Source organism: Monomorium pharaonis, chromosome 8, assembly GCF_013373865.1.
Source record: "Monomorium pharaonis isolate MP-MQ-018 chromosome 8, ASM1337386v2, whole genome shotgun sequence".
NCBI classification, from domain to species: domain Eukaryota; kingdom Metazoa; phylum Arthropoda; class Insecta; order Hymenoptera; family Formicidae; genus Monomorium; species Monomorium pharaonis.
In genome coordinates, this window is record NC_050474.1 from 23,910,249 (window position 1) to 23,922,380 (window position 12,132).

At 30.3% G+C, this 12,132-nt stretch overlaps 2 protein-coding genes across 6 annotated transcripts in view; both read right to left on the reverse strand.

The window, feature by feature from the left end:
• Positions 1-348: 348 nt before the first annotated feature.
• LOC105836152 (glycogen phosphorylase) lies at positions 349-9,190 on the reverse strand. Its single transcript, XM_012679987.2, has 11 exons — positions 8,948-9,190; positions 6,519-6,620; positions 5,674-5,988; positions 5,127-5,238; positions 4,737-5,056; positions 4,158-4,468; positions 3,970-4,084; positions 3,322-3,504; positions 2,668-3,015; positions 2,013-2,342; positions 349-1,656 (listed from the first exon to the last, which is right to left on the reverse strand). Exons 1-11 carry the CDS (start codon positions 9,188-9,190, stop codon positions 1,501-1,503), a joined length of 2,535 nt encoding a protein of 844 aa, XP_012535441.1. The 3' UTR covers positions 349-1,500.
• Positions 9,191-11,584: 2,394 nt separating this feature from the next.
• Positions 11,585-12,132, reverse strand: part of LOC105832966 (reticulon-1-A) — a 31,448-nt gene continuing 30,900 nt past the window's right edge. For all 5 annotated transcript variants that reach the window (XM_012674319.3, XM_012674321.3, XM_012674320.3 and 2 more), the window contains one exon: positions 11,585-12,008. In XM_012674319.3, coding sequence (XP_012529773.1) covers positions 11,954-12,008 — 55 coding nt within the window. In that variant the 3' untranslated portion in view covers positions 11,585-11,953. The remainder of the gene's footprint in view (positions 12,009-12,132) is intronic.

The window sequence follows — 12,132 nt, forward strand, 5'->3', positions numbered from 1 at the left end:
CTGAACTGTACAAACACACACGGTCTCTTGATTGTACTCCTCCCCATTTCCCTATTACGTATTTTGATTTACTTTGTATAGTTATTAATTCTTCGATATCACAAAAGGGTCTAGCGCACCTTGTATTTCACTTTAATAAAGTATATCTTTATATCTTTTGTAGAAGGTAAAAATGGTACTTATGAAACCTCATTTCTTGAGATTGAAGCGCATCATCCTCTTGGTGTTAAAACTATTTCGTAGTCAGGGAGAGCGTCAGTTTGTTTTGGGCAACCATTGAAAATAATAAGAATTCTGTTCCACAGAACAGAAATTGATTTCTATTAAATTTAGTATAACAAATTGAAATTTTTTAGCAAATATTATATATTTTCTAAAATACATATTCACCATAGATTAATTTTTTATTATTAAATTACAATGTCCTTCGTAACATACAGTATTATTTAAACATTATGTAAGTGCTTGCAAGCACTGTGCCACATTAATGTGCAGGAAATCTTTTGATAAAAGAAAATAAGCATGTCTCCCTTTCTTTCATTAATATTCAAGACAAAATAGACGATTCATTGAGTTTTTTTGTTTTTATACTTTTACATATTGAGATTAAGAATTTATTACATTTGAAAAGGCAAGCAATTATTTTGAGATGAGGTATACACGGTTGAAAATAAATCGAACATAAATTAAAATTAAATGATTTGATATTTGAAATATATATTCGTGTAATCGCACGGAAGATAAGTTACAGGAAAATTTCTAATGCCAGTACATTCTTTTTTAATTCTTTCAGATTAATACAAACCATTAAATAGCCTTTTTCATTCATCTTTCACCATTAAATTATCATTACGTGAAAGAAGAATCTTCATATACTTAATTTATCAACAAAAATTTAATTTAAATTTAATTGAAATTATATTTACATTACATATAGAATCTGTATGAGTATTATAATACGGCGTCATCTATGCTTATCCGATCTCTTCAGTTTTAATTCATAATAAATTCATAGATGTTTTTACTCGCCGATTTATAATTTGAAAAGATGTGTTCATATACGTACGCTACATTATGCGATAAAATCAATCTCTCCAATTTTATATATAGAAAAAAAGAACACTTTAAAAGTACTCTAATAACTAGAGTAACATTGTATTGCATCCTATAATCCCATCATTATGAAAAAGCTGAACATAAAAGGGTCTTAATAATATCTTTGTCACATTTATATTATAAAAAGGCGACATTTAAAAAGTTCTTATTCTTTTAAATAAATATTTATAGAACACTGTAAAAGATAATTGAAACATATATTCTTGCATATAATAATTCCTACTGCTTTGTGCAGTTGTCGTTGTGGCGTTAGTTATCGTCATAAACATTCGTTTATGACATATTGTTTATGACAAGAGGACATTATTAGTCACAAAAGAGACAGACAAATATCTTGTGAAAAGAAAGGAAAAAAAGGAAAAAATTAGTCATGAGGATATTTGTTTAAATATCACGAGGCTCGTGCGGATCCGGAAGTTTCTGCCAGTTCGGTTCGACGCCCCATATCTCACGGGCGTACTCCGCAATTGTGCGATCTGATGAGAATTTCCCCGATGATGCTATATTATGAATAGCCATCTCTACCCACTTACTTTCGTCCTGAAACAATTAACAAGTGATTGTGTACACGGAGATCTTATGGAATAAAATTTTAATATAAAAAATCTAAACAAAAATAAACCATAAGTCTAGCCGAATATATCGAAAACTGAGCCCAACAAAAATGTTACAAACAAAAGTATATAAGAATTATATAGTTAAGAAAATATATAATTTTGTTTTAAAAAATAATAACATTGAAAAATTGATTTCTTCGAAAATTGATTTTATTATCTATCTATCTACCTATCTACCTACCGACCTATTTACCCCTCTCCGCTACACATACACACACACACACACACACACACACGTGCGCGCAAATTCATGTAACTCTTAATTAATTGATTAAGTACCTGATAGACTTTGCTAACATGGTCCTGCATGTTTATATAACTCTCGTAATCAGCTAAGAGTAGGAATCTATCCCACTTAAGCAGCACATCAGCGATATCTTGGAATTCATTGGGATTATTTGGGCTGAAGAATCCTCCTTGGATTTGATCGATACATTGTTTGGCTTCCGGTAGTTTATTATAGTAATCATACGCATTATAGCCTTTTCTTTGCAAAGCTTCTACTTCCTCTACTGTCATACCAAAAATGAAAATGTTCTCATTACCCATCTCCTCTGCCATTTCTACATTTGCACCATCCAGGGTACCAATCGTCAATGCACCATTCAACTGTAAGAATAATGCAAAGTTCTATTATCTGAGACTGCATTCCGATGTACACTGCCAATACTGAAGACCTATGGTATACATAATACGTAAATCGATTTTTAGTACTGATAGTGAATTTCGGAACGCAGCCTCAATAAATCCAATTTCATAACAAAGATAATTACAATCAAACATTATGTTAATGTATATTAATAAAAAATTAAATAAAACAGCAGAAAATAAGATTATTTATAACTTTGTTTGTTGAATAAGTTTATCATTAACGTTATTTTGCCGAATGTACAATCTCATTTTTAAAATTTTTGTTGCCAAATATTAAACTGACCATAAACTTCATGTTGCCGGTGCCAGATGCTTCGGTGCCAGCAGTCGAAATTTGTTCGCTCAGATCTGCGGCTGGTATGATCTTCTCAGCCAAGGTCACTCGATAATTCTCAAGAAAGATTAACTTCAGTTTGTCGCCAACAATCGGATCGTTGTTAACGACATTAGCGACGCTGCAAATGAGCTTGATGATCTTCTTTGCCAGATGATAACCTGGTGCTGCCTTACCGCCTATCATCACAGTTCGTGGAACAAAATGAGCGGACGGATCCCTTTTTATTCGATTGTACAAAGTAATGACGTGTAAACAATTCAACAATTGCCGCTTGTACTCGTGTATACGTTTCACCTGTAAACAGAACATCACAATTCGTCGTGATTTATATTAGAAAAATTTTTTAACGTTTTGCATTTGCGTAACACAAATTTTACAAATTCTACTAATGTTTCAATTAAAATTATGTAACTAAAAATGTGATGATTTTATCCTCCAATTGCTAAAATTTAATTTGTTAAACCCTTTATATATTTTTAATTACTTAAAAAATAAATGTCTTGATATTTTGCTAGAAGATCAATTGAGTAATAATCAACTAAGTAATTTGTAATGAAAACAATGTTTCAAAAAAAGTCCGATTTGTTGTCCTTTGCTTACCTGGATATCAAAGATAGATGCTGGATTAACCCGAACACCATATTCTTTCTCTAATAATTGGGTTAACCGTAATTTATTTTCTTGTTTGACTTTAACAACATTACGTTGGAATACTGGATCTTTCGCCCACTTCTTTAATTGTTCCAATTGTTCCAGATGAACTGTCCATTCGCTACCGATTTTCTATAAATTACAAAAAATACAAAATTATATACATATATTATATATATCAGTCATATATATATATATATATATATATAGTCACATAGATATATATTTTAATTTGTATAAAAGATACGTATCTTGATGAAAAAATTTTTATATATTATAATATTTTTAAGATTTTTTTCATATTTTTAATTTATGAACATTTCTGAAAAACATCTTTAATTTTTTAGATTTTATAAATGTTATTCGGAAATTATAGAATAAGAAATCTTATAATTCACATATATAAAGAATTATAGAAAAAAATGCTTTTTAACTTTTCTAAAGTGTTCCCATTCATGTATAAAAAATCTAACAAGTTTTTTAAAAAATTATACAATTGTACAAAATACATCTGAATATTTTTAAAATTTATATAAAAACTAAAAAATATGGATATCGTATTAAAATAATGTAACTTTAACGTATCTAAATACTCACTTCTTCAATTATATCGGACAGATTTGGATTACAGAGCAGCAGCCATCTTCTTGGCGTGATACCATTCGTCTTGTTTTGAAATTTCTCCGGTGTTAATTCGTAAAAGTCTCGGAAGCTAATGAAAGGACAAATTAAAGATCCCATCAATTTTTTAAAAGCGCTATTCTTATGAAGGAAATTCTACGTACACACTGTCTTTGAGAATTTCTGAATGGAGACGAGCGACTCCGTTTATAACGTGACTGCCAACAATCGACAGATGAGCCATGTTAACTCTCTTCTCGCCTTCTTCTTCTATTAATGACATGCGGCGAATACGATCCATATTGTCAGGCCATTTGGCTGCGACCTCTTGAAGATGCAAGTGATTTATCTCATAAATGATTTGCAAATGTCTTGGAAGAATGCTCTCCAGCATACTGGTGGGCCATCTCTCTAAAGCTTCAGGAAGAACTGTGTGATTTGTGTAAGCACACGTACGCGTTGTAATGTCCCAAGCCTAAATGTTAAGATATTTCAAAACGAGTACCTCAAGTATTATGCGTATGATAGACAATCATTCTTTGTCATTGCAATGACGTCAAGTGTATTATTAAATGCTATTAATACAATTACAATAGATAAAAGTTGAAAGACAAAACAAAAATAAGTTTTAAATATTTTCAACAATTCGAAGTTATTATTGTATAATTTCGTCATAATTTGATACGATGAGTTTATTTGAGCAATAGTATATGTGAAGATAATGTTCTGTATGATAAACATACCTCTTTCCAAGAAAGTTTCTCAACATCGATAAGGATTCTCATTAACTCGGGAATAGCTAGAGAAGGATGCGTGTCATTGAGTTGGATAGCTACTTTATCAGGGAAAGTTCTGAAATCAGTTCTATGATGCTCTCTCGAGCCAAACTTGCTGGCCTTGTATCTTCGGATAATGTCCTGCAGAGTAGCGGCTACCATAAAATATTCCTGCTTCAACCTAAGCTCCTTGCCTTCGAAGAAATTGTCATTGGGATAAAGAACTCTAGAGATATTTTCCGCCAGATTACGATCAATCACGGCCTGTATGTAGTCACCGTCATTAACTGAAAAAGTTAGCAATATATGGAAAAACTGTTAACACGTATCGCATAGACTTATCAGTTCGATACTTACAGAACTTTAAATTAAATTCTATGGGTGACTTTGCAGACCATAGCCTTAATGTATTAACAACATTATTTTTATAGCCGGGAATTGGACTATCGTAGGGCATGGCAAAAATGACCTATCACAAATATTATAAATTTTATAATATTATAATGTATAATATAAAATAATAAATAAAATAGTACAATTATTATTATAAATTATTTATAAGAAGTGTTCCAAAATCATCCAACATTTTTAAAATCAGTTTTCTTAGAAAATTTAAAGATATTTTCTTTTAATCAAAATTTTTTTTCTCATTTTAAGCATTTTTATGTAAACAAGTTTTGAATTTTAATTAATTAAAAATCTGTTAAAATTGCCTACATATAACTGTGACATATTTTTTCTTTTACAAGATGTTTAACTTTAAATCTTTTATTTAATTGTTTAAAAATTGCCTCAACATTTTCTTTAAAAAAGAGAAACCGAGCCAAATTGATTATAAAAGTAACATTTAACAGATTTTTGGAACATGTATGTACATCCCATAATCATTAAAATGATTTTTTACCTGCGTATTTACCCATTTCTTGCCTTCCGGGGTGTCAATCACGTGACCGTAAAAATTCACAGGTAGCATAAATTCTGGTCGAGCTTTCTCCCAAGGATTGCCATATCTAAGCCAGTCGTCAGGTTCCTCTATCTGTTCACCATTCTTTATTTTCTGTGCAAATATACCATACTCGTAACGTATACCGTATCCATAAGCAGCTAAACCTAAAGTAGCCATGCTGTCCAAAAAGCAGGCAGCTAAACGACCAAGTCCTCCGTTACCAAGTCCAGCATCTTCCTCAAGTTCTTCCAATTCTTCTATATCTAAGCCCATCTATGAAAAAGGGACAAAACGTGATTACAATTTATGTAAGATAATTAGGATGATGTACTGATCATTTTCTGAGCAAAGGTAAAGAAGAATGGCAAAAAGTTATTTCATAAAAGAACTATCTTAAAAAAATTTTTTGAAACGCAGAAAAGTATTTCCTCGAGTTTTAAAAACTTCAACTATAATCACAATACAGGAGTAAAATATTTAAAAGTTTGCTCAAACATTTAAAATATTTGAATAAAATAATGTAAAAATTTGTTTATTTTGGAAAAGATAATATTTTATAATTCTTTTAAAACAAGACTATTGCTTGAAAAATAAGAAAATTCCATTTTTGCATATAAATTTATAAATATTTGAACTAATGAAATTTAATCAAGCTAAAGTAAATTTAGCTAATAATTTTTTTTCTCAGTGTCTCCTCAGTGAAAATGAAAAAAATCTTTATAGTGTGTTGTTTTCTTACATTTTTTTCATCATATATATTTGACATTTCTATAAATTAATTTAATGAAGTAAAATACACTTACCTGATACATAGCTTCATCGCAGGCTCCTTGTATCCCTAAATTGATCATCGTATTTTGTAGAGATCTTCCCATATAATATTCCAAAGACAGATAATACACTCTCTGCAAATGAAAAAAGCAATAAAAAATAAAAATCTTATTTGAATTTAATGTTATGTTGTACAAAAAAAAAAGAAATAATGTCATCAATTAAAACAAGTGATTAATGAACAACTGCGATGACAGAATGACTTACTTATCTGTAAGCGTGATACTAAATTAATGTTACAATTACGTTATTTTATTATGTTGTTACTCAAGCTACGACGTCAATTAGCACAAATAGTTTCTGTGCGACAATGACCGTGCAAATAAAAATATACTGTCGCATCTTTGTTTCAAAATAAAATAAAATTTGTTCAGGGTCGGCTAACACTTATTATAATTCGTAAACATAGCCATTGCATTTCTGGATCTAAATCAATTAATTTTATAAAGAAAAAATTTCTTTAATGAGTTTCTATGAAATAATACTTCAGTTTCATATCAAACACACATACACACAAGTATCAAATTTATTTAAAAAATCAATAATTTATGAAATATTTTGATGTTTTTATGTACTGTGCAAAACATGCGATATGTGTTTATTTTTTAAATTTTTATGCATGAAATGAGATAATTCGATGATCGATGTAAAAAAAAGTATTACAATTGCGTATTGAAGACTGTATATTTCTTCTTACATACGTTTGTATGTATTTAAATTCCTTTATATCAATGGATTAATCACATTATTGCATGTACAAAGATTAAAATAAGGTCATTAAAAATGCATATTTTATTTATGCACATTTCAAGTCATTATTAAATCTTTATTATGTAAAACGCGACCTTTATCTGAACTCTTATAAAATTTTCTACAGATATATGTGGATACACAAAGAGAGACAGAGATCACATACGTAATAAACTATTACTGATAAAGCACATCATCGCATTATCCGTTATAATTTTTTGCCGTGTGCTCTGAGTGACTTAAAGAACTTAATAATCGACTTGTGAACTATAATGACTTCCTATTCGCGTACGATTGCGAAATATTTCTGAGTTATGCAAAATGTAGCAAACAATGTCGAATCTGCAAGGTTATTTGCGTAAGAATGCTATTTAAGTTATTACATATTAAATTGTTGAAATATGTTGATAGATCGCAGGATAAAAAACTTTTCAAATCTTCAATAATTCTGTAGCCTATAACTAGTTAATATGTTAAAAAAATTTGTTGAACGATAAATAAAATAGTTTTCTAAATTTGTTGATTCTTTCATTTTAAATCAATTTTGCCTTAAAAATGACTTTAGATGTTAGAGCAAGATATATCTTTTTATTGTGTTATATAGAAGAGCACCTGATAGCATCTACAAAAATAGAATTAAAAAATTGCAGGTGCAATTTTCTTAAGTATTATTTGGATGAATATTGTATAATATCATTTCTTCAAATCCTTAACTTTCCACTTTATAAATACAGAAAATCTTGTGTTAATCGTTGAATTATCACGAGAGTATAAAAGCAGAAGAATAAATTAAATAAAACTCAAGTATAGATGGACGAATAAATGCCAAAATCTTAGGATCTTAGTGCTTATTATGTGATTTACACATTTTCTAGTTTATTCAAACTGCGTGCTGTTACTTTCGAATTTTCAATGTAGTCACATTAAAATAAAACTATAGAATAAATAAATAAGGAGATTTAACATATGATTATGATAACAAACTCATTGAAATGCTAGTTTAAAGAACATTAATTAGACAAAATTTGACCTTTCTCAGATAAGCTTAAAATATTTATGACAAAATATTAAAATAGCTTACGCCAATATATGTATGCTTTTGTAATTTTTATAGATACATATAACATTTCAAAAATGTATCTTGAAAAATATTTCTTATATATACATATATTACATATATAGGTGTGTGTATGTATATATATATATATATATATATATATATATATATACACACACACACACACACACACGTTAGAAGTAAATTTTTTTTCTAAATTTTGTTACTACTACATAAAATTGCAAATTTTAGTTTTAATAGAATGTATTGTTTTATTTTGGTGTAATTTTTTTGTTTTCAAGATATAGAATTTTGACAATAGTATATAATCTATACAATCTGTATTTCTTAAACCAGAGCTAAATAATATTTTTTATGATTATATAAGATTTATTTACATATAAATAGAAAAATTAAAAAGTAAAGCAAGATATAAATTTTTAGTGTTAAAATTGTTGATTTGTGTATTACGAAAACTAAAGCTAAGATTTAATTTTTATTAACAATATTTGTTATTAGCACAACAAATTAATGAACTGATTGTTTTTCATTGTTGACCAGTGCTACTCGTATATGCGAGACGTAAATGGATACCTTGGGATCATGCTCATAATAGTGCTGCTGAGTGCGAATCCATCGTGACACGAGATTGTCCTTGACACTGTGAGCCAGGGCGAAGTAGTAATCACGGCTCGTGGCGACGTTGCGATCCTTCACTAGGGTGTAATGAAGGTGTCTGTTGAAGGTTTTCTTAAAGTTTCCGACATTCTCGACGTCGACAATGCCACGAACCGAAATCTGCTTCCTCTTCTCGTGATCGCTATTTGGCATTGACATGATGGCTTGAATTTTAATTCAAAGGCAAAGATTACAGTTTGCAACGATACGCACACCCAACTGCTACAAAACGACAGAGACGGTTCGCCGAAGGCGAATGAATGTGCGCTACCACTACCAGTTCAGGAGGCAGTGGTCACCTTGCTCCAAGGTGACGCGTGCGCACGAGCGTACGATTACATATGCGTGGCGGCAAAAGTTTCAATCAATTTCATTTCCCAGATTATCATCAAAGGACATCTTAAAGACATCTTCAAGTTCAAATGTCTTTCTGAAAAGATGTCTCTAAAAATGTTATTATAAAAACTTGGTTAAAAATCATTTCAGAATTAAATCAGGATTTCAAGAGCATACATAAAAAAAAACAAACTTTTTTTATCATGCTGTATATAAATTATGAATTATGAGATATTCTAAGATTTCCAAAATTTTAGACTTTTAACCAATAATAAAATGTATGCAATTAATTCGAATATTTAGACGCAATATCCAGCTTCATTAATTGCAAATCATAATCTTCTAAAAAATTATCTATTGTGAATTTTATAATTTACAATTACTAAATAATGTAATGCTAAATTTTCACTTACAAAGATTAATTTTTTTATCAGAAAACTCCAGGAAAGAGAATTTCAAATATGAAAACAATATACATTCAATTATCAATAATTTTATATTAAATTTAAATAAGATACGTTCGTGAGAATTATATATGTATGTGAAGAATGTATATAGTCTTCATAAAAAATGTGAGTTTTTTATTTAAAATTGATTTAAAAAACTTATTTACAAAGTGTCTCATACTTGAAACTAAAAAAAACTTACCATTATACATTTACAAATTTGTCATATTAAATAATATATTTTAAAAATGATCTCGGAACTTACACATTCATTGGCAAAAATATCTTAAAAGATATACGGAAGACGCAGACTAAATAGAAAAAAACAGCGATTATTTCATTTAATATGATTTATTTATAAATTAATGCGGATGCGGATGCAGATGCAATAATGAAAACGACAAGAAGCATATTATGCATATTATAATTCACATTCTTAACATTTTGCCATATCGATCTCGATAAAAACACGTGTTCTTGATAACTATAGATATTATGATATAAAGTTGCATCTTTATCGTTCACCGTTCAATATATTCCGTGCCTCATTATCACTTGGGATCGCACTTTCTTCGGATAATAACCATCCTTTCATTCACATATATACACACATGCGCGTTTGTGTACACATATACATACGCACACGAGCAGAAGCGATATACGATGTATATATATATAAAAATGCGTGTGCGTACATAACGGTATAATTACAATTAATTGATGCGGTAGCAATAATATTATGCAAACGTCAACGTCATCGAAAGACAGATACAATATATATATATATATGTGTGTGTGTGTGTGTGTGTGTGTGTGTGTATATATATATGTATACGTTTCTGCATAATTTAATTCATCATTAAATCTTCATTCAGTTCTCCCAAACACAACAACTTAAAACATCAAGACGATGGAGAATATCATCGTAAATGAGACAATTACCTATACAGCGCAGAAATATAATGTAACATTTCAGCAAAGTTGTTGCTGGAACGTTCCGTGCTAGATGAGATTTTAAAATCTCTTTCGCTGAAGGATAAACGATTCTATTTATAGGATATTTCGTATTCGTTACTCTTTCCCGTTCATTATTCTTTAAAGGATCACTATACTCTCTTTTCGAGGGATCTTATGCCCTCATTTTTTTATTACATTTCGTCGCAACGTAGTTTCAACGAATTTGTTTTAACGGCGTTTAATCCGCGAAACAATGATTCAAGCTAATCGAAATACGACGTTTCGACGAAGATAGGACTAAGGTAAATCACATGCAGCCTTATTGTTCATTCTCTCCCACTTGTTCATAAACATTCATTCTTCTCTTTTTCATTCTCACACATACAACACACAGCGAGCGAGCGCGCGCGCGCGCGCACACACACACACACACACACACACACACACACACACACACACACACACACACACACACACACACACACACACACACACACACACACACACACACACACTCTCTCTCTCTCTCTCTCTCTCTCTCTCTCTCTCTCTCTCTCTCTCTCTCTCTCTCTCTCGCTTTTCTTCAAGAGAAAAACAAAAAACATTATCGGGTAGATAAAAACACGAAGTTTATGATAACCATAAAACACATTTGTCAAAGAGTACGATGAAAAAGGAGGAAGGGATAGGCGGAGGGCTCCACCTCGGAACCAATCCTCGGAAGCAGCTCCGCGCGCACATTGCTGTTGCTGCTGGCTAGAAACATGCCATCGCTTTTTACCGTATTAATAAAACATTAATTAATTACTAAGTATTGTTCTTATTTTTTTCTTTTTTTTCTCATAGTGTTTACTTTCCCGATAAGGATTGTTCTCGTAATTAGAATGTCGATGTACGCGTGCGCCATTTGGTTGACTTTGCCGACCGTTTATGCCTCGAAAAATTATCTTTCTTCTGTAGAAATACGATGTCAAGTTCGCAAAGATATTGCTAATAATCTCTTATTTTCCATTTCTGGGCTCATTTCTTGATGAATAATGCAAGTTTTCTCCTAGTCGTGTATTGGTCTGTTCGCACGCGTTCTCATTTTCCATGTTTCTCTTGCTTCTTGCTTCTAACTTAATCTTTTCTATATTTTGCTGTCTTGGTTGTCCGTTGCACTATCACCACGCATGATTCTCTCTTATTCCTCCTTAGCTGGTTCGGCCTTCTTACCAAGAGGAATTGCTGCCTTCACTCTAAAATAATTGAGCAATAATTTTTAAATTTTTATTTTGCTGAAAGATATAAAGGCAATAAAAAAAAGTAATGCAACGCATTTATCCTCTTAGTATAATTTCAATAGATAAATAGAATATAATT

What these genes read in the sequence shown, in the direction of transcription:
- LOC105836152 (XM_012679987.2), bottom strand. Translation starts at nt 9,190, where the DNA reads ATGTCAATGCCAAATAGCGATCACGAGAAGAGGAAGCAGATTTCGGTT. An exon ending in ATTATGAGCATGATCCCAAG is followed by an intron (nt 6,621 to 8,947) that starts GTATCCATTTAC and finishes TTTCATTTGCAG; the next exon opens with AGAGTGTATTATCTGTCTTT. An exon ending in CCGGCAACATGAAGTTTATG is followed by an intron (nt 2,343 to 2,667) that starts GTCAGTTTAATA and finishes TTATTCTTACAG; the next exon opens with TTGAATGGTGCATTGACGAT.